Source organism: Xiphias gladius, chromosome 3, assembly GCF_016859285.1.
Source record: "Xiphias gladius isolate SHS-SW01 ecotype Sanya breed wild chromosome 3, ASM1685928v1, whole genome shotgun sequence".
Classification (NCBI taxonomy): domain Eukaryota; kingdom Metazoa; phylum Chordata; class Actinopteri; order Istiophoriformes; family Xiphiidae; genus Xiphias; species Xiphias gladius.
Genome location: NC_053402.1, coordinates 12600644 through 12626878, shown reverse-complemented (window position 1 = coordinate 12626878; position 26235 = coordinate 12600644). Strand labels below are relative to the sequence as shown.

Sequence of the window (26235 nt, the reverse complement as noted above, 5' to 3'; positions counted from 1 at the left end):
CCTTGTCCGTGCATTCTATATCATTCTATGTCAGAGTTGAATAACTAAAATGTAGATCAAATGCACATTTCTGATTACCTTTCATTTGGAGAGATACATGAATGGACACCCATGTTTCATGTTTATGCTTTTTTCAAACAGTGGTGGTATGTGATGTCATAAGAGGTGTAACACATTTGTAGCTGGGGCTGCATTTACTTGCCTTCCTGCTGTAAAGGAAGATAGTCTTCATTCCAATATTACCTGAAGCTAAACAACAGTTTAGCTGAAGTGTTTCATTGAGTTTAACTGTGTCATAAAGGTTTTATACACCATTTAACTCAGTTTATGATGTGACTTTAGATGCCACTTATAGGGACTCAGTGCACTTCTGAATAAGTGTGTTACCATAGCAGTTTATCATCACTATGATTAATTGTATCTTAGTCAGCTGTGCTGTTTGTGAAGATACAGTCCTTTTCTGCAGTCGAACAAATGTCATTGTTCTGCCTTTGTGCCATTAAGCAGTTTCTGTGAGTCTTCATGTTTATAATTACCAGGATGCTGCTTTATCACATCTTGTCCTAAAAGTGATTGGCTCCCCTGCTTTGCTTCGCTCCAGTGGTGATGGAAGACACTGTTGTCCTCTGTGGCCAGCTAAAGGCAATTACATCTGTTGTTGTAATCATAATAATGGGGCCCAACCCAATCTATTGATCTGTCATTGATTTGACAAATGAACATTTGTAATCTATTAATTTTTGCAGCATATAAATACTTGCCCACACACACACAAAAACACATAAATCATACAGTAATCATCAGTATTGTGTGTGTGTGTGTGTGTGTGTGTGTGTGTGTGTGTGTGTGTGTGTGTGTGTGTGTGAGAGAGAGAGAGAGAGAGAGAGAGATAAACAGATATGATCTCAGAGGTGTTTAAATACAGGTACATCTCAACTCTTAACACAACTGGAGATGATAAAAAAGTAAATGTGAGTAGATCTCTCCTCTTCTAAAACAGTTTCTGGCTTTAGGTAGAAAATCATTTTCTAATGCAAACATAAAGTAAAAGGAAAACCATTTACTGCTCTTTCCTAGATCCATGCACCCGCAACCGTTGAAATTTGGAAATAATCAGTATCTTTCAGCGGGGCTGTCATCTGGACTGGTGCAAATCACATATTGTACTTCTATGTGCTCCTGTGAAGATGGGATGCATGATAGAACACATCTTCATCTCACAGTCAGTATGCTGTATTTTACCTTGGATTCATGATGAGTAATGATTCATTTAGGGCTTTGATATCCTGCTTATATTATATACACTGCTTACCGAACACATCATAGGAGTCAAAAATTAGAACCAACAGGCTCCTCTTCAGATTCATGTGAATGCGTTAGTGATGTGGACAGCTTGTTTGCATGAAGACATGACTAGACAGCTCAAGAATTTTATCACCAACAATCTTAAACAGGCTTCTTAAGGAGACTGTCTTCTTCGAATTATGATTAAGTTCAAGAACTGTTGAGAAAAAAGATTGGAGACACTGACATGATGATCTTGTCATGGCATAAGTGCAATTCAATTGACCTGTACTTGAAATATTGAACTAAAATATAGCTGCATTACTTGTTTCTTTCCTATCATGCAACAAAACTGATCAGAAAACATTTCAGTCTCTGTAATAGAATGAGAGGGGCTAGAGGATGTATCTCTCACAGTGTAAACACTGGATATCCACAAACCCTGTCATCAAATGCTGACATCCTTTGTGTTCATGTCAGTCATCTTATAGCCACAGGAGGAAAACAAAAATCTGCCAGACAACTGTCCATCAAAACATGTCACTTCATTGAATTCATTGTCAAATCTAGGTCTCGTTGTGTCCGATTGCCTTGTTAGTCAGGAAAAAACTGTTGTGAAGTTTAGACTGACAATTTAAGAAATTGAAAAAGGATGAAAAATATTTAAATGCTAAAAAATCTCCTTAGGTATGGATTCAGGGCACAGTAACTAATCATAGCGCAAGGCTTTCACTCTTAATGGTCTCTGGATTCTCCTGTGGAGTCGTAGTCCTTGCGCTGATAACACCTAACACCTAGCACCTAACAATCTTCCATGTTCTACTCCAGCATGAGAGATGGACCCCTGTTTTGATTAAGGTGACATCAGCCAGTCAATGTAAGGTCAGTCTCTGGGGGTTTCCGTATGTGTCCCTGCATACTGACATGCCCCACAGCACGTCCAGTCCCGGCCCAAGATCTTGTTTACGTCCCCAGAGTGGAGGCTCTGTGCTCTGACTACCGAGAAGCCTGTTCCTTCGTCGTTCCCCGAGGTAGCTCGTAGCTCAGCCAGACAGTGACCTGGCTCACACACACCAGATGGAGAGAAACATGCTTACTCAGATAATCTGCCAGACGTCAAAGGATGAGCCAGGGAGAGAGAAAGAGAGAGAGAAAGAAAGAGAGAATGCATGTGTGTTGAGAAGGCGACTGATCACTTTGAGTAACTGTCTGAGTCGACCTAAGTCAGCATGATTTTTTTCTGGCCACTTTAATCCTAGGTAGTTGATTCTCTGAAGCATTTGTATCTATATGCACAGAGTAGGCTATACAGACATTGGGGCAGTCTTAGGATGTGGCATCCCCACACCGTGACTAATGTTTTAATTTACAGAAAACACTGTATTTATTGTGAACCAGACCTGGCTAAGCAGCCATATGCCCCTTGCTGAGCTCAACAGAATCAAAGGCTCAACTTTATGTAAATATCCTCTGATGCAGTGCGAGCGACAGCCAGGCAAGAGAAAAACTCTTGCACAGAGTTGTTTACGACTCTAATCCACTATGGGAATGAACTTTAAACAAAATGGAGTTAAAGCTGATAATTGCAGTCTCAGGCTTCCATATTCTCTATGACGTGTGTGGATATAAAAAAGAAGAACGATGTGTGGAAACAAATCGCCACATTATTGGTGTGTCTGGCGGCGGCGGATATGTCAGAAAACAACTGCCCCGTCAGAAAGAGTATGTAAATTACATGCTCAATACAACACACCCCTAAAACTACAGATTCATAAGAGGCCAGATACTGCCAACTGCTTTGTTTCCATCTGTGTAAGAGAGATCATCTTCAGCAGGTTAGCTTAGCTTAGAACAAAGACACAAATTACACAGTTATGTACATATTAAACATACGAGATACAACATGTTAGTTAGTGAGGTTTAGAGGTGCAAGTAGGCGGATTTTGTTACCCTTGGACAGAGTCAGGCTTGCTGTTTCCTGGTTTCCAGTTTTAAAGCTAAGCTAAGCTAGCCAACTGCTAGCTCCAGCCAGCTATTGGATTTACTGTTAAGACATGAGTATCGTATCAATCTTATCAACTTACTCTCAGGAAGCAAATTTTCCTATTTTCCAAAATGTTAGTATTAGTTCAACAAACTTCATTACACTCAGCCTATCTGGTTTGGTGAACTGCTGCTGTTGTAGCCCTTTTTATAAATATTGCACAGAGTTGAAAATGTCTGTTGTCAAGTGTGTTCTCCTCTATTTTAGTTGCTTCTATTTGATTATTTTTATCCTGTGTTTTTTTGAAAATGCCTCAAAGCTAGTAAACTAGTTTCCTCATAAGGATAAATTACTATACAATATTACTGTCTAATGATATCTTCAGTACGCACAGTTATAGAGACACTTCAGTATGTGCAGCTATAAGAGCTTCACCCTGACATTCATTTTCATACTACACTGAGCAGAGCTTTCACTGGCTCATCAATTACCATGCATCTTCTCCTGCAATTAATTAACCATTCACTGGTTAAAGAACGGAGATTGTCTTTTCTGCACCTGAACAACAGTTGAATTACTCTGACTGCTTGCTTGATCAGCTCCTGAGTAATGAGCTTTCGACTGTGGGTCCAGGGAACAAGAACACCATCTTTGCTCTGTTAAAAGGAGATGTATCTGTTTCCCATCATCATTTAATAATGGTAGTAGTCTAAATTAGCCCCCTAAGTCATGAGAATGGAGCTCAATTTCACTTTCGGTGCTTGCATTAAAGCTACCGATTGGCCTCTGATTTCTAAAGACCACTTCTGATGTTACCTCTCCATGAAGTAGAGGAACATCATAAGAAAATATAAATTTCTTATGATATAGTATTGTTTGACTCAGTTGTTGTAAGCTAGAGATATTTTTTAGAACTATATCTGACCTGCTCAATGAGTGCTGATGCTTAGTACGCGGCACTTATTTGCTGACTCCCGTTGGACTTTGCTTTATGTTTTCCAATCACAAGTTGTATTAGTTGCTTTCTCTGTTGGACTGTGTTCGATGGTCTATACTCAGTATGCGCTTTCAACAGCAGTTCATTCTATATGGCTTTGTTACATTTCACCACTGGTTGTTGCTGATAGTGATTAGTCAGTTCTCTACATGCAGTCTGTCCTTTTATTTATCAGCATTCGATTACTTGGATTGCTTCCATTTGCCAGACTTCTATGGTTATCCAGCAGCCACTCTGCTGGCTCATAGGACAGCACTGAATGAGTCCCTGCTATAAGGATAATTGAAACCCTGGTGGTATTCTCCAGGTTGCACTCACACACTTTGTCTTCAATTATGGCTGCTCTATTCAATCCAATTTTCTGTGCTTCTGCAGCTGAGAACCTTTCTTTCAATGTCTGGCTGTTGCTGTTTTTTTCTGTAATGCATCTTTGTGAGGTCCTGCTACACTGGCATTACAACAGTTCATTAAAATGTGGTTGGCAGGGCATAGATCTTTTGGGGAACAATGGGCAATTTAAGGCAGTTAATTTGTCTCCAGACAATACTAATTAATAATAATAATTGGTAATGGGCTACATGACTGAGTTTGTGTTTGCTTGTTTTGTGATCCTCTGATGAGTTGGTGGACTGGGGGATTCAGATTTTGGTGTACTGGATTAGTGAAGCAGTGGCACCTAAGAGATGTTACACAGCAGAGTGAGAGCTGGAATACTCTTGCATGTACTTGATGCCTGCATATGCTGTGTTTGTATCTTTGTTTTGTCTGGCACTTTTTGAAAATCTGTCTCTATGTTTCTCTCTCTTTCTCTCTCCTCACATAACCTGCAGACTTTTTACTATCCAGGTTTTTCAACTACACATCTAAAGAGAACATTACAGATTTAATATGCAATAACAGCTTTTTCTGACTTCACCTGTAAATGGATTGTGTTGAAAAACGCACACAAGGATTCCCAACCTCTAACCCTATCCCTCTATGCAGGTGCCCGAATCACGTTAATCTTTCTTTCAGTAATTCTGTCAGAACACACATGCAGTTTTTTTTTTCTTAAACATAAATTGGTGGAATAAATCACCCACAGTAAACAGGTCTGAAATACCCACAAAGAAAGAAGGGCAGACAGAGCCATGTAGAAGGTTGCTAAAAGCCTCAGTTTTACATGCAGATTTAAGAATAAAGTTTTCAGTACAATTAACTGAGACTGTGTGGCAAGGTTACACACTGGAACAAACAAGCAGGCAGAAAAGGCTCAACTGCAATGGCTACGTAGCAACATTAATGATCTGGTAAACATGGAGGGTCAACAGTTTTCTATTTATAGTAGGAAGCTGAGGACTAAATTAAGAGCAGTACAGGAACAGTTGGTCAGGTGACTGGAGGTTGTGGGAACAGGGGTGACAAGTGGACAGGTGAGAAATGAGTCCTGGGGGCAGAGAGAGCCCATACCTTTGTCTCCATGACACAAGCAAAGCCTTTAAACATAGGATTTAGTTAGATACAATGATACAATGATACAATGTAGCCTTTAATATTGACTGGAACACAGTGCACCCAGTGCATTTATTAATTTAAAGGCACACAGTCAATAAAGAGCAGACGCAAAGGTGGAGGTGAGCTGGGAAGAATAACAGTCAAACAGTCAAACAGTGATTAACAGGGAGATATTTCAGAGACAAATAGAATAAAGCTAAGGAGGAATATTTGTACCAAAGCAGTATATTAATTTTAGGTCTTTTTATCTTTTGCCTTTTATATTTTTATATCTACATCTGTAGCTGTGCGACAGCGAAGAGAGGGAGACTCAGACAGACAAAGGGGATGATAACACAACATGATGCCCATCCATCCATGCATCCATTACCTGTACCTGCTTATCCTTGAACAGAGAACTATGTACTAGACAATACTATATTGAGAAATCAAAGTCCATAAATTAAATGCCTCCCCTCATTTAGTGAATTATTTCTTCAGTTGGTGGTCAGCCACATCAATAAGTAACCCTATTGCTGGGGCCTTACAGATTAAGATAAAGGTCCTAGGAGATAGTAGAAATGATCACCAAGTCAACAACAGTTGGTCAGAGGCATAAACTATTAAACATTTACATTAAAGCAAATAAATAACTGTTAAAAAGGGACAAACAGATCACCATGGAGATAAACCATGTGAAGAAACAAATGAAAAATACATGCATATTTTTAAATAATGTTTTCACTTCAATTTGAAGATATTAGCTGTTTTGAGGTGACAGTTTGAAGGACTTACAGGGTCAGGCTGAGTCTGCTCCTACTCTACAAAAGAGACAAACCTCCTGTCGATTGCAAAATGGATTTATTTATTTGGACTGAATTTTTATTCAGACTTGGACAGTAAGGACTAGGACACGACACTCAAGCATTGTCCACACTGACTACACATCTTTTCAGCATTACATTCAATTAATCTCATCACCTGCTGGCCTCGTCATGTTATTTAATTTGAATTTCAAATTAAATAATAAAGCTTGTCCACATAACCAGAGTTTGTAGCACAATGAAGTAGCAGAGTTAAGTGTATTTATTCTTTTTTTTAATTTGTTGTGGTGTGGATGGTCGAACTTGTCTATCTTGCTTGGACAGCACTGGTGTGAAAAATGCAGGCATCTGTTTGTGTGCTACAGAGCAGGCTGCAACCCCAGCAGTTTAATGGGAAGCTAACATCATTCACCTTATCAGAACAGGAAACTCTTAATCGTCTGTCCCTTCGTTTCTGCCTGTAACCTACCCCCTCTCTTCCTGTACCTCTAAACCTTACTCACTGTCAACTTCCTGTCTAAACAAGGAGAAACAATGGCCACTGAGAATAGAAGCTGTGCTGACACACTGTGAATGTGTCAGTAGAGTTATGGGACAGGTGTTAGGGGAGATGCAGCATGAGAAGGGGAGCAGCTGGCCATGCCACACTATAATGTGATCACAATGTACATTGTGCACTCCGACTGGTGATGAATTGTATATGTGTTCAGACTCGTTATATGATAATGGAAAGTGACGTGTTATTTGCCATTTTCAAAATTACACTGATTCACGCAGGGAGGTTGCTGAATTTACAGAATTAAAATACAACTTCTAACTTCAAGAAAAACATCCATCCAAACAAGTTATTCAGTCTCATATTCAGCCTACAATCTCTGTCTCTTTTGGGATGGTTTCTATATTTTTTTTTTCTAGTTTGGAAATATATTTCAGCATACTAGCACTGCCACAAGTGATCATCTACGAAAACAAATTACCCTTCAGTGCACTTAATATTGTTGCCCATCTTGCCATTATCCCGTCCATTTAGGTCGATGAATCCAAATTCTTTCATGTTTGTTTCACAGATATTACACTGTCATTGTGGTGAAATTGATTTCAGTTTTCTGGTTTCTTAGTTTTCTCTACATCGGTAAATGCCAGGTTTCATTAAGCTCTATGTTCTCTGTTTGGTTAGAGTCTTTTGCCTCTCTGTCTGACACTAAAGGCATAAACAAAGGAAAAAAAGGACTGATGATGTATACAAACACGTGATAACTCTGTAACTCTATTGTTAACAACAAACGTGGCGGACCATCTTTAATATTCCAAAGTCGACCGAACAACTGCAAAAACTGGAGGGTACTCACAACGAAGGGGGGAACGAGAAGTCTTTTGTTCAAATATAGTAGGAAAGTAAGAACTTGTGGCATTTTTGATAACTTGAGAGGGACGAGTGCTCAGCCTCAGCCTACCACCGGTGTTATGCCATGTTCTTTAACCTGTCAGATTCTGTGGCCTGTAGCAGTGCAACATTGCGCATGCAAAACATCAGTGATTTATTAAATTAATATTCACTGAATGAAAAGCATAATTAATATGGTATTACAATAATATTTTCATTGTTGTGTTTACTTTAGATTTTACAGCTTCTGCAGCTGCAGGACAGCCCCCCAGCGAGGAGCGAAATAACAGGGTTAATGAATGTGACAGAGCGTTGACAAAATGGTGAAATGGTTAAAGCCCTACACCCCTTCAACACAGCAGAACGTCCATATTTTAGCTTTGATAAGTGATATTGTAGTTCTTATTAATGTCAGTGTTGCTTGTCTGGTAATTTGTGCCTAAATGAGAATTAAAATTACCAATTGTGTTATTAACATGATTGGAAAAATCTTGATTCTTAAATATCAAGTTTTTTCTTTTGTTTCACAAAACAATTGAAATTTGTTTTGTTATTTAAGTGAGTGAAATAAAAAACAGTAATTTTTAAATTAACAGACGTCTTCATTCCCCATCAAACAAACTACTTGAAAAGATTTTGTATGGGATTTGAAAGGATTTGGATTCGATAAATTGATGTTGAACTGGGCTCAGATGAGATAAAATGCTGTTGAACTCCATCCCTATTTAACACCCACATTAGACAGGCACACACAGAAGACATACTCAGAAATCCATTAAAAAAAAACTTTCCTCTCTCTTCCTGAGTGACCTAAAATTGGGCATTCAGACTGAAATCATCTCTGCGTTAAAATACATTAAGGGTTTGTGTTGGTGGGGGGGTGCTGCTTCAGGTGCGACTGAAGCATGAAATACAATCCAAGAAGTCAAGTTTAAGTAACAGATTCATGAATTTGAAGGATTATCAGACACCAAAACACTGTACAGCGGATTATAATACTCTTAAACAGGATTTTAAAACTCTGGGAAGTTATCATGGCAACAAATTTTTTATCTTTTGTTGTGCCGATCACAAGATAAACAGTAGACAAACAGTGTTCCGTTACATACAACCAGGCATTGTGGCCAATGCTGCATCCTACTGGATGACATCAGGTTTTGTTGCAGCAAAGGTTGAGTCTGGTTCAACTAGGGGGCCAGGTTTTTTGTAATCAGCCTGATTGAGAACATACACAAAACAACTGTTATAAAATGATCAGATAAAGCATCCTGTTACATCAAATTCAGCGCCTTGAGCTAACCAGCATCAAGTGTTTGGAACTGTTATAGAATATCTGCTGTGTTTTTGTATTGAGGCAACACCAAACAAGAATAGGCTACTACTTAAGTTATGGAACAAAAAGAAATCCCTCTGTTTACCTCTATGAATGAGTAAATGTGCCCTATTCCAAGATGGTTCCTGTGACAAATATGCATCACTCAGAAAATCTTCAGAGAGTAACAAACAAAGTTAGAGAGAAGTACATTTTACCAAGAGTACATCTTTGAGTTAACTTATCTGGGGAAACATGTACAAAGAGTAGGAAAGTAACTGGAACAAGCTTTTACATGACAAATATTTTTGTTAAATCAACCACTCAAAAGGAATGAAAGCCCTCTCATCTTGTGGAATATGAGCTGATTATGGCATTCTTCCCCTTGTATGTCCTTCCTTTAGTATTTCCACAAACACTGTGTGTCAGAATATTTTTTTCACTTGTATTTGTCCCTGCCTGGTTTTTATCTGACTCAATGCAGCTAGTCAGTGCAATGAGTGCAGGTGGCCAGCAGCATGGATCCTCTCCAGCTAGATTTAGCTGGAGAAAGCCAGTTTCTTTGCAATGTACTGTATATGCATAACTTGATTTTTGGCTGACTTTTACATGCACTGTACAAATGTGCATAGCAAAGACTAGACAAAGTATCATTGTGACAGATACTGAATAAGTCATTTCAGCCATTTGACAAACATAATTCACACCCACTGTGTTATTTCTTTTTCTTTTTCCATTTGAACTGGGAAATGTTTTGCCTCTTATAAACTTGTCAAGTTAGCTGACAGGTGTGCTGAAATTTATTATTATGTTATATTTATTCAGCTATGATTTAATTACATTAGTGTAACATAAAGGATATTCTCTTTCTGGGTCATTTATTTGACATAGAGCAACATCTCCACATATTAGATACTTTGTGTTCAGACCTTAGACACATGCCACCAGCTGCCGACTGTTCTTTGGTCTGTTTGTCAGCTTGTAGATTGGAAGTCATGACACGGAGCTATATTACAGTAGCCATGTGCTGTCTGTCGAAGCTGTGACAGTGTTGTACTAAACAGTCACAGGGCAGTCTTATGATCCATGTACTGAAAAAACACACAATTTTCTTAAAAACAGAATATTTTTCTAAGCCTAAGTGGAAAAGGTACATTGATACAGATTTCCAAGGAGGGAAAAGAATTGTGCTGATTTAGTGTAACTTTATTTTACCATTATCATAAAAAGGTCTGAGTCAGTCTTCCATCAAATCAGTTTAATCATTCAAACACATACATAAAGACGCATACAGAAATGCACAGTACTCAGAGCAAACACACTAATTTTAAATCTTGCAATCACCCAATGCAGATCCATACAGTAAAGGCCCGGCGTGTTGCATTTGAACATACTGGAGGTGCATGTCTTGTCTGTCATGTGTGCATGCCCTTTGAGCAGGATAGGGCAAACACATCTTCTTTAATATGAAATAATTTCCCACAAACATAGATACAGATGGCTCTTGCTTTAGCTCTTCTCTCTGAGCTGCACCCATACTGTGCAGTGAGCTGAGCTGTGAAGGGAATTGTTTCAGTGTCCATGAGCCTCAGTGAGCACCCTTCTTGTTTCATTACCATTGTCCAGGTTGGAGTGTCTGATGCCCAATTAGCCAGGCCATATTGTGATGTGCACTGCAATGAAAAGGGCTGCATGGCTAGGCCTGAAATAAGCAGAATTATTTATCATAATTATTCTTTCATCTTTCATTATTTTAAATATGGAATCAACGCCCTTCACTTTCACATTGTTGCTAATGAATATATAAAGGGAACTTGCTCTAAATAATCAAATCTTTAAATCAAAATAATTGGGGTGGCTGTGGCTCAGGTGGTAGAGTGGGTTGTCAACTGATTGCACGGTAGGCCGTTCGATCTCCAGCTTGGATAAAAGCGTCTTTCAAATGAGTAAATGTAATGTAATAAAATAATGTAATAACACATTGTTTTCTAAAATTGGAAAGTAAAAATACAAGGATTAAACATATTTACATTGTCTAAATTGTGATGAATTGAGCAAATAAGTATAATAATGATATAAAAAACGATTCAGTAATCAAAACATGCAAACATGGAAATATATGGAATATGACCTTGACTTCAATTTGCCCCTTTCCTGAAAGAGGAAACTGTTTTGCTTAATTAACCTGTCAAATAAAGGAACTGTGAAACTATAGGGACGTAAAGAGAGTCAAAGCATAAGGAGGAAGCCAAACAAAAAACTTATCTTGAAACAGCTTTTTTTCCTGTTGTTACTCCATTGGGGTTCTAGTAGTCATGGCCACTGTGAATGGCTGTATTTGTATGGGATGAATATTTACAAGATTCTGAAAGTTTTGATTGATACAATTTGTGTTCATTGTTATTTATGTTTCTCAGTTTAAGTGGTTTAACAAGGTTGCATCTAGCACAATCAACCTTGAGAAGTCTATATCCTGAATATGAGACACTGGAAGGTGACGAAGTCTACTATGCAGACTATCAAAAAGGAGAACTCATTTGGAATAGCAAAATCCCTACATCTATGCATGTTCCCTGGCTTACAAATATGCATTACATTACCGATCTACATGCAAAGGTGATGTGTACAGATGGAAACTAGACAAGTCAGCTGCAACAAAGACTAAAGGTAAATAACACTCAACATGTTGAAGCTCATCAGAACTAGACTTAAATAAAAAAGGCCTCAATAACAACGGTAATATTAAAAATAGTCAAGCTACAGCTGCAGCCCACTAACTGAATCAGAATTAATAATAATCTAGCAGATTAGAAACAATATTTTCTGATTATAAAGTAATTAATTCAGTTTAATTAATTACATTTTGGACAATATCTGTATTTACTCATATATAAAAATATACAAAAACAGTTCTGTAAACTGCTGTTTAAACCTCTCAAATAAATGGACTGTGATTTGAAAGTATGAGGTTGTAAACAGATGTCAAAGAATGAGGAAATAAACTGAAAGACAACCCAAAATTAACTTTACTCTATCGTTACACACTTTGAGTACAAGTAGTTGTAGTGATTGTGTGTCTTTATATGTTGTCACTGTGTTAATTAAATGTATTTTCACATCATACATTATATAAATTCTGACCTAGTCAGAATTTAATGAAAAGATATTTTTATCCATTTCTTGGTATGAAAAAAGGGAATAAGTATGAACATTATAAGCGTAATTATTCTGGTTCACTCCAAACTTTACCAGATTTCCTAATATGTGTTCTATCACTCGTGTAATTGATGTGGTTTCATTTGTTTTCATCCTTTTTTCCCAGACAGCTTACGAGAAATAAACACTGATTGTCAGTGGACCATAACATACTGAAACAAATAGAAACCAGCCCTTGTGTTGTGTTTATTTGAGTGAGGTATGAAATTCTGCTTGCAGAGACTTTCTAGACATACTTCACAATAAACATTTAGTTGCCTTGGTTTGATGTCATGTAACCATTATAACATGACCAAATGAGATGAGTTTAGACTGAAACTCATTGAAAAAATAAGAAAACATGAATGTTGGGAAAAAGGATCAAAGATAAAATAGATAAACTTGATCAATTTTGCAATTAAAAAGTTATTATTCACAAGCCAGGTTCAGTACTATGTGTTGGAGCTTGCCAAAAAGCACCAAAAAGACATGTTTGTTTTCAAAACACTTTCAAGCCAGTTTTAAGTTTCAAAGAAAACTGTATTTGTTTGTATTTGGTTTTGTGTTTGCATTATCATTTTTTTTATTGCTATAAATTAATTGAACTATAAATTAAATTAATATATAGTTATTAATTAAGAATTTCACACACAACTGCAGTCCTATTCCAAGAACTGTCATCTGCAATAGTATCATTTTCAATTCTTTAATTAATAAGAATAGTAAAGTATTGAAGCATACAGCAGGAATTTTCCCATAGCAGCAGGACGGTGCCATTAGTTGTCATTGTGTTGACATTCCAGAGTAGCAGTATTTATTTCTTTTTACCTGTAAACTTAAGTACTGTGTGGCAGACAAGCTCTCTCTTGCGGGTTTTTTATTCATATAAAAACGTGCACATTTATAATTTTCTTTTCTTTCCTCTCAGCCTGGGTGAGTAACATCCATTTCCTTATTGACCTTTTTTTTATATCCGTGAAATGTCAAGCTGTAGTTATTACTATAGTTATACATTTGACATTTCCACTCTTTTCATTCAGTTTTTTCAGATGAGAATTTTTTGCAATGTGCTGCATGTTGTACTTTCAAAGGTCCAGGCTTACAAGATATAGAGGTTGTAAGATACATCTCTCAGATGTTGGATTGTAATGCCATGGCGACCACTTCTACAGTTGCCTTGAGCACCTGGTCATGGCACCAGTGGTAGGGTCCATCATCTGTGGCTTTGGGGCAGCTGCTGAGGAGATGGTGAAGTGACCCTCTCCCAGCACAGCAAGGGCAGGAAGGTGTTTCCGCCTTGCCCCATGTGTGGAGGTTTATTAGGCTTGGCAAGGTGTGGTGGACCACTTAGACCAGGAATCTTATGCGGTAGAAGTCTGCCCGCCAGAAATCCGACCAATGCCTATAACTTTTATCAAAAACAAATCCAAGTGACATGGCTGTCAGTTTCAGTTTGACTCTTTCCCTGACACATATTCCTTAGCTGCTCTCTATTTATATATATATATATACATATATATGCATGCAGTATATACAGTGTAGAGAGGGAGGAGCAGAGACTTTCCGTGGGTAACATCTTCATGCTATAACTTGTTAAACTTCACCTTAACTATCCCCATGCCAACATCTTAGGTTTGTAACAGGCTTCTCTTTTTGCAATTGCTTCTTCATCTATGTTGAGCCTTTAACTTGCCCTTTCCCATAAGCAATGGGTATGCACAGCTTTCTCGGCCTACATTTGGCTCCACTAAGGCAGACAAAATTGAGGTAGTGACAAGTATATGGAGAGGCTGATATTATATGCAAGACCAGACCAAGATAACACTTTATGTCATTCCCTATCTCTCTCATTCTTCCTCTCTTGCTCTGCTTTTCGTGCTCACCGTTTCCCATCTCTCTCTATCTCAGCAGCGCTGTAAGAAGTACACTATGCATAATAAATGAGATGGTTTTCCCCAAGCAACATGAAATTCAAGCTGTACCAAAAGAGGGGACAAAAGACTTACATAATATGTAAGGAGACTTGTTTATCAAACAACAGAATGAGGACTGTACAAAAAAACACCTGGTTCTTACACAAGGCTTAATTCTCTGAAAAATGGAGGTGAAAATGTGATAGATGATGAGGTTCTCTCTATCTTTCTCTCTTTGACTGATGCCTCTTACTAGTTCACTGTGAGAAGCCTCAGAGGTTTCAGAGTTTCTGGGATGCGGGAATCTGACTTTCCTCTCATATCACACAAAAATCGATCCCATCTTCCAGGCTCTACTCATCCGTAGAACACTCTCTGCACTTCAGGATCTCAGTAAATGAACCAACATCAAAGGGTGTCAGCAATTAAACATACACCAAATGCTAAAAGATACTTTTTTTCTTACTGGTTTTTGAATATGCAAATATCAGAAAGACAAGTCTAAGAGTCTACAGCCATGCTAGCAGCTCTTTGAGAATATTGTTAGGCACGGTGGTGCTTTGAGTTAAACCCTGCAATCATTATACCAAAGTGCTAACAATTATCAGGTATAACACTGTAATATTTTCACCATCTTGGCTTAGTGTGTTAGCATGCTAGCATTTGCTAATCCTTTGGGCACCATTGATCTCTGTACCAAATGTCATGAAAATCAATCCACTACTTGACATTTACCTAAAAGCCAAAAAATTACAGCCTAATGACAAATTAATTTCCATGCCTTAAATTTCTTGAAAACATACACTTGAACATACACGACAGTGATTCAATAACATTTCCTTTTCTTATAAATGAAGGAATTTGTCTTGCATCAACAATCCTTAAAAAATAACATATATAGCATCAAATCATAACAGAAGTTGTCTCAGGGCACTTTTCATAGAGAGTAGGTCTAGACTGTATTCTTTATAGTTATATTTACGGAGACCCAACATTCCCCCAGGAGTAAGCACTTGGCTGTGCTTTTAAGTGGAAGAAACCATAAACAGAACCCGGCTCATGGTGGGTGGCCGTCTGCCTCTACCGGTTGGATTGGGGGGGGTTTGGATTAAAGAGAACATAGCACAATGCAGGGTTCGCATAAAGATGAATTATAATAATAATGATGATGATAATAAGACTATTATAACCTCTGCTGTCACTGCTAGTCCAGTCATGGTCTGAAGTGTGTTAAAAACAAGCTTTGATATATTGTCAAAGGTGTAATTGTGGTGTTTGAAGTAAGGAGTTAAGGGGATGCACTGCTTTCAGTAGAGAAAATTTTGAAGGAGAAGATAACATGCATCAAGGAAGAGAGTATAAATCAGAAGATGAATAGGAGAAGTGGGGAGAGACAGACAGCTGTCCTTAGTCAAGTCCTCTTATGTAATGGCTCATCAGTCTGTCAGTTTCCTAAACTTCCCTCTTCAGTAGCACTGCCTTCTTTTTGCTCTCTTATTCCTGCTCATCTTCCCTACGTCTCTTTGACATTCTACCTCAATCCAGTCCTCTCCCACCCTTCTACTTCAGCAGGCCACCCAGTGTGCAGCCAGGCAGGGAGTAAAGCTGATGCACAGTGGAGTGATCCGTAGTGAGTGATCTTGACGTTATGTAATATTTGGTTCAGTGACCTCAGACACTGCAGAGATGCAGGATGAGAAGACCGGTAGGAGAGGAAGAGAACAAGAAAACAGGTAGAGAGAGAGAGGCATGTCAGGAGAGTGCTCTCTCCCACCTCAAGCAATCGGTATTAATAAGTTACACCCCACCACACGTCTTTGACAAAGTTTATGTAACATGCTCTTGCTTCTGGCTAGTGGCTTCAAGAATACCTCTCTGTGCTTATTAGGGCTGGTATTATATTCACTTCAATCCATTCATAATAACATTTTATTTGTTACCAAAACTAAATTGAGTGTAAATGTCACAATGTGATGTTCATTTTGAGTTCCACAAATGAAATTCCATTGATTTTCAGTGTACTGAGATATAGGCAAAAGTCTTGACTCAGTAACTGGTTATATTAAAATGATATCTATACAAATGTCTAATGCTGTTCTTCATCAAAATAGTGGTAGTTAGACAGTATATATATTAGGAATGTATTGGTCCTTTAATGGGTAATTTTATGACACACAGTTGTTTATATTTTCCATTCCTACCTCAAACTTTACCTTAAATTTTCCCTTTAAAAAGCAAAAAAAATGATTAGCCTAAAACATAGGATCTACAGTATGTGGTCTGTTCCATCCATTCGAGTTTGGTTTCCTTTTGGAGTTAAAGTACATTAAGAAGGGCAGAATTAAATACATCTGTACATGTTGTGTAAGATGGCTTGCCATAGCATTTTTTTGTGTGTGTTACATACTGTATTATAAATCAACTGCTGCATAATGAATTCTTGCAATAGATTTTTGACTTTAGACAATACCTTTCAATTGAGGTTGACCTGAGGTAGCAAGCAACCATCATTCAAAATGCAAAAGGCATACTGTGAGCCTCTTCGGTAGAAATTGAACCTGCTGTTCTTCCTGAAGAAAAGGCATTGGCACTAGGTTATATTGCTCTCAGAGCTGTCACTCCCCATTACTCATGGCTGCTAGACTGGCAGACTGAATACCAAAGTGAGGCCATGAAATTAGGAAAGGCTTTGACCATTTTTGTGGCACAGCAGACACTAGTGTTGAGCTACCACAACACATTGCTTCCTCTAGCAGGCTGCAATCCTTGGCATCCTCCTACACTGCCAGTGTCACTACTACGGCATGTGAATTTATCAAACTATTACAGACGAGTTAACATTCACCTTCACATTTTACTGAATCAGCACAAATAGAGGAAATACAGTCAGTCATACTTTATACACTCTCTCTCAGTAGCGTGCCCACATTTGTGCTGAGATAGCAGAGTTTAACGCGTGCGAGTGTTCTTGTTCTTTAGTCCTTGTGGAAAAAAACATGACAGTTTTAGAGCTCAAGGCTGAAAAAAAAATTTTGCAAAGTGAGGTAACTTTGTCTGGGTTAAGGAATTGAGGAATTACTATCATCTTTTGAAACTATCTCCTTACTTTAGGAAATTTATCTTTCATTAGCGTTTTAGTGGTGACACTGATCTGTTATGATCTGCCAGCCATGCATCAGACCACAGAGCAGTAAGTTCTCACTCCTAATCTACTTTACTTGGCTCTTTGCCACTTTGCCACTCTATTTGGCAAGAGGTGAGCTTTATCCCCCAAATGAAGGCCTCAATAAGTTATATACATTTCTCGGTAGGCTTCCCTTCATATCTCTGTTGTCTGGTTTCAAATTGAGTTGATTCCTGAGGTCAGGCAGTAAGCAGTTCTAAATCACTTCATTCAGGAATGTTTTCTCCATATTTGACAAAACCCCTGTATCTCTTTTTTCAGCTGCGATGAGCCATAAGTTGTGTGGTCCATGTAAAAAGCTAAGACACAGATCTTTCTAATCAAAACAACATGGCTGTGATTTGATTTTATTGCCCTGATGTTGTCTATTTTTTACTTTTCTTACTCTTACAAATTTTGGGAGAGCTTTATGGTTATTATGCAAGCATTAAATAATATTTTGGTCCTGACATTTTCTTCAATGTTTTCCCACCACACATACTGTGAGATCTGTCATGTCTGATGTACGGATAGATTTAACTAAATTAAACTTTCTGTGGATTCATCCTATTTACATGTTTTTCTTTATGTCAGAGGTCTTCTGTGTTACTCCCACACCCCTGACACAGCTCTTCCCTGATGAAAAACTGCCATTTACGGCAGCGTATGAGCTTGTGCACTTCCGCACCAGGCCTCCTGATGATATTTTTAATGGCACTCTATCATCTGATGCCTGATATTTAGCACTTGTCTGTTTACCAGGATGGTGGTCTGTAAGATGAAGAAGTAAATGGCGGTAGCCCTCTCACACACATACAGTGTTGCAATGTGTGTTTCATCTGCTGGAAGATATTACAACTGTTTGATGCAGATGGAATTATTGACATGTGCTGTACACCCACATATCCATATGTAATATGTCGCCTGATATCCTTATTCAGTATGAGTTTAGATTATGATGCTAATTCGTTTGATAACAGCATTCATCGTACAGCATAATTCTTCTCAATTTACAGCATAATTTTTTGCAGTAATGGTGTATCAGTACAGTACATACTGAAACATGCATGTAGGTACAAGGGAACAAAATGTGAAGTTAGGGAATTCTGAGGAGAGATAACTGTTGTTTTAAGCTTAAATGGCTATTGATTTTTAAAGATACATCTACTACTGCAGTGTTAATCATTCCAAATACAGAATACATTTGTGGTCCAAGTTTTGGAATATGTTTGTTAGCAAATGGTTTGATTTATTAGGATTAACCTTTGCCAGCATAAATAAATATGTTTCCATATACATATTGGACATTTTCTTTTGGCCAGTGTTTGTATGCATCTGCTGCGAGAGGCAGGGTGTCTATATCTGTGTGTGCCTTCTGATGTTAAAATAATTCATCCACCATATGGGCAGATGAGATAAAACAATATGGATGGATTTCGCACAGATGTAGTAAATGATGGTACTTTGTAGGGAATAACTCTGAGTTGGAGACTTTGTGTTTTACACACATTGTATGTTAAACGCCAGGTACTAATAATGCTCAGTATAAATCAGTATACTGTCAAGGAATTGTACATTTCACTTATAAATGATTATACAGTGATTGCCACATTAACTGGGCCAATAATTTTAATAATTATTTAGACTTTATTGATCCCCATTGTATGAGTACTGGGTTAGATAAAGACTATCTGCATGTTTTTCATATGTGTGCGTGCAGATAAAGATCTTTCCATCTCTTTTGCTTTCTCTCATTAATTAACATACACACAAACACACACACACGCCAGAGCCTAAAATGGACATCAAACCGCAGAAGCTATTTATCTCGACGGGAGCCCAGTCAATTATCCAAGAATACTGAGCTCTCAAAGTAGTAATCACTCTGTTTGTGATTGAATTTTAATTACATCTTAGCAGTGTGTCTGGTATTGTCTCATGTGTGTGTAAGTGTGTTTGTGTGTGTGTCAGGATTCTTATGTACACTCACAGTAACACACTCCTTAGCTGTAGCACAATGACCGAAGCTCCCCACCACCTGCTGTTGTGTTAGAACAGAGAGCCAGAAGAGAGTTTAGTCACAGTATGCTCAGTGCGTTCATCTTTAAATGGTATTTTACATTTTATATTTCCATATTAAGCAAGGTTGACTCAGTTGCATGTGTAAGTGGCAATCAGCATATATCTTGAATTTTTTCCATATATCACGATTTGTTTCAATTAATTAATTAATTCCCATTTGTCTGGGACGACGTTTAAATGTAACCAGGACATTGCTGCCGTTACTTTGTTGAACTGATATTACCATATCATTGTTGCATTTTCATTATCCCCTTGTTAAAGGAAAAGTTCAATATTCTGTAAACCGCTGCAACCTACAATTACCAGTAAAACTGTTCTATGAATAGGTTCATAGAAACATTTAGAGAGGCATAATTCCAATCAACTACAGCTCTCAGGTAGACAGCAGACAGGGGCAGAATACAGGGGCGGGGGTAGGAAAGACAGAGTTTTCACAGTATTTCTGATCCCTGAATGAGCCAAGGGGGAAACAATAAAGATGGTGCTTAATGTTAATACACTGTTGTTAACCATCAGTGTGATCAGCGGTCCTCTCAAGTGGTACTAAGCCTTGATGCTTTTCATCCAGCGGCGAGATTTGTTCAACAGTCTGTCATCTCATCATCTGTGTTGTACTTTCTGCTCAAACAGTAAGCGCCAGAAATGCAGTGATTGATTGCATTGATTTGTACGGAAACATCCTCCTCCTCTTAGCTGTCTGAATGTCATGAACTCTCCATTTCTCTCACCCAAAAGACATTTACAGGATACATCACATACAGGTTGCCCGAACTATTCAACCAACAACACTGTAATGCTGTGATGAATTACAGTGGAGGGATAAAATAATGTAAAGTCAATACAACTATTACTTGCTCTTTGAAATAACTAACTTGCTTTTGCAAACACAGTGACAAAGATTAGTTTTACTAGTTCAGCAGCTGATGCTACGTCTCCGGTGGTTAGTTTCACCTTGTTACTGCTATTCCTCTCCGTCAGTGTTATTTATACAATATGTGTTTGTCATGAGCCTTTGTCAGTGGGTTCATCACTACAAGCTATCCTTTCACACACGTGTACTCATTTAATCCATTCTTAAGAAATAAAACTGTAGAGCACCTTTAAGTTATTATAGAGAGTAAGCCCTTTTTCGTGAGCTGTTAACATGGTTTGGTCCATCTTCAGCATTTTATTCCATATTGTTTATGCACACATCATTCATACATTTACTGCTTGGGTGCAACAGATTGATTATTTTCATTAGCGATTAATCTGCCAGTTATTTTTTTGATTAATCAATTCATCTATAAATGATCTGAAAACAGTGAAAAAATGCCCCTCACAAAGTCTTAAAGCACAAGGTGATGTCTTAAAACATCTTGTATTGTTCGACCAACAGTCCAAAAGCCAAAAATATTCAAATTCAAATTTACTCCAAAAATTCTCAGGAAATTTCTCACATTTGAGAAGCTGGCACCACAGAATGTTTGGCCTTTTTGTTCAGTTGATCGATTGATCTACTAATCATTTCAGATCTAAATGTGAGCACAAATATGTGTTTGTGTGTGACTAAACACAGGGTCCTCCTCTTTTATGCCGGGCTCGTGACTGTCAGTGCAGCAAGAAAATAATGCCAGATTCAAACAGCTGTTCAGTCAGAAACACATCAACATTCCAGGTGGGAATAGTTTGTTGCAGACCCTTGCTTTTCTCTCATGGGCGACAGATGGAAAAAGTTGGCAATGTCATATAGGTTACAACCTGAGCTTGTTTACTGGTACACACTGACTTGGCTTTTTTTTCCACTACACTATCACATTTCTCTTCTCTGCATTCCTTGCTTTTTGTGGCTGATTGTAGAGTCACAAGTCAACATCCCAGGCAGTCGTTGTCTTTTTTTCCATTAGCTTAACATAGCTGTCCTTGGTTGGATCTGTGTGTGTGTGTGTGTGTGTGTGTGTGTGTGTGTGTGTGTGTGTGTGTGTGTGTGTGTGTGTGTGTGTGTGTGTGTGTGTGTGTGTGTGTGTGTGTTTGTTGGGTGGGGGCGCAGTCGAGTCCTACATGACCCCTTGGCATTCCAACACAGCGGCATAAGTCACCATCAGGGCCATATCGATTTCCCCAGCCCGGAAATAGGCTTACTAGCATTTGGAAATCTTCGTTGTGGAGCAGTTTCACTACAACGCCTGTCGTTTTCCAAATGTATGGAAAATAGTTCCCATGTGACACCCCAGTCCAATCTGTCAAGGCGGCCAAGAGTGACATTGTCATTGGGCCAAGTGGGTCTGTCAGTGATGAGTGAAAGAGAGTGAAAGATTGTGGTTGTTGACTGAGGTGTAATAAGGGGCCGTGGGAGAGGTTCACCAAACTGGCTGCTGCTGCTGCCATTATTAGTGTTGTGCTGCTTGGTCCTGACCTGATATGAGGCCTTTGTCACTATGCTGCAGACAGCTCCTAATCCCCCAGCTTTCTTTCACTATGGCGACTGTCCCCAGGTGTCATGACCATATGGTGTGAGCTGTAATCCTGGTATTTTCCCTTCTGCGTTTATTTTTACGGCAGCTATGAAATTATACCATTGCGTCAACTGTTGGACTTCAAGCAAGAACATATTCTTTCCATTCAAAGCACCCTCATTAGAACTGTACCCGAGATACTTACCTATAAGGACAGTTTGTTGCCATAACAATGTTAATATGTCAGGTTGACCTCTTCCTCCTACCTTAATCATCTCACTAGATATAATAAAACAATCAATCTAATATCAGGCTTCTCTGTTTGTTTGTGTCATGTCTGTCTTTCAGTACCGAATTGGCCAGCTGTATATGATCAGTAAACACAGTCATGAACAGAGTGAACGCGGGGAGGGAGTGGAGGTGGTCCAGAATGAGCCATATGAGGACCCCGAGCATGGACCAGGCCAGTTCACCGAGAAACGAATCTACCTCAACAAGTGAGTGTCTTTCTTTTGCCATGTACCATATCTTCAGTTTAATCAAATAAATTATTTTCATGATGTATGAATTTGTTTTTTTTTTTATATACTCCATTGATCCCCAAAGGCAAAACCTGTCTTTGACTATAACCACAGAAACATCAGAGCCCACACATCTTGCTGTAGACTTTATTTTCTGTTATATCTATTTTATATCCATTATATCTAATATTCTATTGTATTTCATATCACACTAAAAATTCCTCAGCATTTAATCGCAAGTAACCATTCTTCAGGCTGCTGCTGATAAAGCTGTCTGGAGAGGTTTGACAAAGAAAAGATGATGTGACATTTTTTCACTGCATGGCTGCCACTCATCCTTGTAGCAATCCTTGGTGTTAACACATATATTAGCCATTCGTTAGGTGACTAATGATGCGTACATCTGTAAGCCCTCTTATTAAAACAAATAGCTGAGTATAAATAGTCACATTTTGCTTATCTTACGATAATCATAACATAAGCAAATATCAAATATCATTGTGCAAGCTGCTCTTTTGTTTCTCGAATGAGCAAGGGAAAAATGTAGTTAGGTGTCCCTTTTCATCTCTCTCCAAGACTATTTTCCAGCTCATAACGGACCCTGTGCTTTGTTAAACTTGATAAGCGTGAAATTGAGTATTTGATTTTCTGTTATGCAGATTACAAATGAATTAGGCTGTCTGAAGTCTGAAGTGTGGCCTCCTCATCATGCACATGAAAAATTTTTTCTGTGCCGCATTTCAGCATAAATAATATTTTGTATATTCATACACAATATTATGGACTAGGACCATTCATTGAATACACTGATAGGGTGACTCAGCCTGGCTCAGCACCTCATTAATTTCCCTTATTAAATCTATAACGACTACAAAGGTTGAGATGTAGACAAAGAGAATAGATGAATTTGAGAAGAATACTAAAGCTTGGAAACAATTGAAACATGGATTTTAAATAGTAACCTGTAAGTTTATATCAGGGATAAACTGCTAAAAGTTTTTACACTCAGTGGTCTTTGGTACTCTTTGAAATGTGATTAACAGCTCTATGTAGGTATCAATGAGAACTGAACATTATAGGCATCATGAAAGGAAACATTATGGCAGAACAGTTGTAATGCTTTGCATTACACTATGCAGCTGGACCTAATAAAGTTGACGGTGAGTGTATTGTGTATAAACATCATGAATAATACAGACCTCAAATGTTCCACTGGTTTTCTCTTTCCCAGCATGAATGTTTTTAATCTTAGCTGGTTTTGGTGCATTACTCATTGCATGGCTTACTTCTACAGCAATAAATCAGTTAGCTCTTGGCCAGTTACTGTAGGCCTATCATCACCCGGTCCAATAAGTCCAATAAATCCACAGAAAACAGTTGGCAGGAGCACAAATCCATCAATATAGCCATCTCCCATCTAAGTAATGTAATTTGAAACTATTGATTTCCATAGACAGATCAGAGCACGGGGTCAGCTGCATGCAGAGACGCGCACTTGAGCTGATATAGATTCAGCGTTTTGCTCAAGCACTTGCCGACATGAACCAAGGTGGGACATATGGGCATTTAGGCAGCACTGAAATGGATGAAGGTTTTAACAGTTCAGTTTTACAAGGTATAATTATTCACTGAGTTGTTTCCAGGACTATATTCATCACACAATTGGGAAAACAACTTAATACTATATAAACCTAGTTTCTAGGGGACCGGGGATACACTGGGCTATGCTTACACTGAATAATGGAACAAGAGACATAACAACGGTGGAGGCAGGCATTTTCTTCCATGGTAGCTGACTTCAACCCAAGGAGATAATGTGTAGTGTTAGAAGAGGATAAATCAGATGAAACTATGACATAAAATAGGTATCCAAACTTATTTAGCCATTTTAGGTGCCAATTAATATAAATATTACATTAGAGGTATAAAGCAAAAAAGTTGCCTATCTTTACAATAATGAAAAGATAGTTTGGGGTTGATTTCATATGGTTCTCTTTCATTCTGTTCATAGTCCTGGACAGTTGCCACAAAGTATTTCATCAGAATTTCATTTTCATTTCTTCTCCTGTTGTAAAAAGAAGTCCACACTGAGCAGAATAAAACACTGACACACAGAGAACTGGGTCAGTCATACCCAAAAGTAAGACAATGAGACAGAGATGAAAAGAGAGCCACATGGAGAAACATAGTGAGAGGCAGAGAGGGGGAGGTTTTGTGGTTAGAAGTGACAAGTAAATGGGCCCTTGGGAAAAGTAAAGTGTCATTGACAAACTCAGAGGAGAGGAAGGTTTTGTGCTGTTATGCACGCGCGCACGTGTGTGTATAATGGCATGCATGTCTGAATGTTACCGTGTGTGTGGGCAGTAGGAGTTGAGGTCAGTGTAAGTGATGGATAATTTGAGCAGTCTCTGTCGGACGCCGCGCCTGCCTCTCTCCACCCACCTACCACCTGTTATCATCTCAAAGCTGCAGTCTGTGCATGCACGCGCGTGCGTGTGTGTGTGGCTCGTAGTCAAGACAGTGTGAGGACATGTGACCACTGTGCTGTGTCTGGACACTCCCCTGGCTGTTTGACAGGCCAATGCAGGGAGACCAAGGGAACTGTCGGTTTCATGTCCCGGTGGCCCATACAGACTCACAGTTACAAATTGGTATAATCTCTGCATTCACTTGCCACTACTTAACACAGAAGAAGAAGGGAAGAAGGTAGTAATGTGGGAATTGAAAAGTGAAATTTGGTACAACATAATGATGGCTTGGGTCCAACTATGGTGCTATTTGCCATGCTTGATAAGCTGATATTCAGTCAGTAGAAATCTGGACCAACTGTGATTTGGGCTGCAGTTTCTGATGGGACTCAAAAATGAGACAGTCTGCACTCACTTTTTCTCTCAGCATCCATTGCCAATCAGGACTGTTCCCTTGTTAAAAGAATCAAAGTTGTAGAAGGAATTCTGCTCTCTTCACTTGTGAATTCATTCATTCCTCACTCTATGGCATGGCAATTTCCCTCCACCTAAACCAAGTTTTTCCCCTGTTCCCCTCTTTCAGCAGTCGTTTCCCTTTTTAATTGGGCGCCCAGTAAGGTGATCGGCTACTTGGCTGCAACTGTCAGCATTTAGACTCCATTTGTACTGAGTAATAGCTAGTTCTCTGTATTTTCCACCCTCCATGCCCCCCCTAGATCTATCACAGTCCAAGCTATGGTGAGACTCCGCTGCAGTGTCCAGGGTGTAATCAATGTAATCAACTTCTCCAGGGGCCATCATGGCAGCCTTGTATGGCTTCAATAATGGCTGCAAATAGCTGGATGCTTATCATTGCCTATCCTGAGTGATAAAGCCAAGGAAAAAAGTGGTGAAACGTTAGGAGAGGACTACTTTGACTGCACAGCATACAAGCTATTTGTCTCATTAAACCTCTCGCTTTTCTCCCCCTTTTTTATTCTTCTCCTCCTTCCATTCACTAATCCATCCTCCCTTTTTTTCTCTCTGTTTCAGCAAGCTGCCCAGTTGGGCCAGAGCAGTGGTCCCTAAAATTTTCTACGTCACAGAGAAGGCTTGGAACTATTACCCATACACTATAACAGGTAATGCTTTAATTACACATCCCTGTGCTTTTATCGTCAATGTACATTCAAAAAGTACAAACATTCATGTAATGGCATA

At 38.6% G+C, this 26235-nt stretch overlaps 1 protein-coding gene across 1 annotated transcript in view; it reads left to right on the top strand.

Moving 5' to 3' along the window:
* The window catches only part of pitpnc1a (phosphatidylinositol transfer protein cytoplasmic 1a), a 40213-nt gene that overhangs the window by 605 nt on the left and 13373 nt on the right, over positions 1–26235 (top strand). Inside the window, exons 2-3 of the mRNA XM_040123643.1 lie at positions 22395–22543; positions 26068–26156. Coding sequence (XP_039979577.1) covers positions 22395–22543; positions 26068–26156 — 238 coding nt within the window. The remainder of the gene's footprint in view (positions 1–22394; positions 22544–26067; positions 26157–26235) is intronic.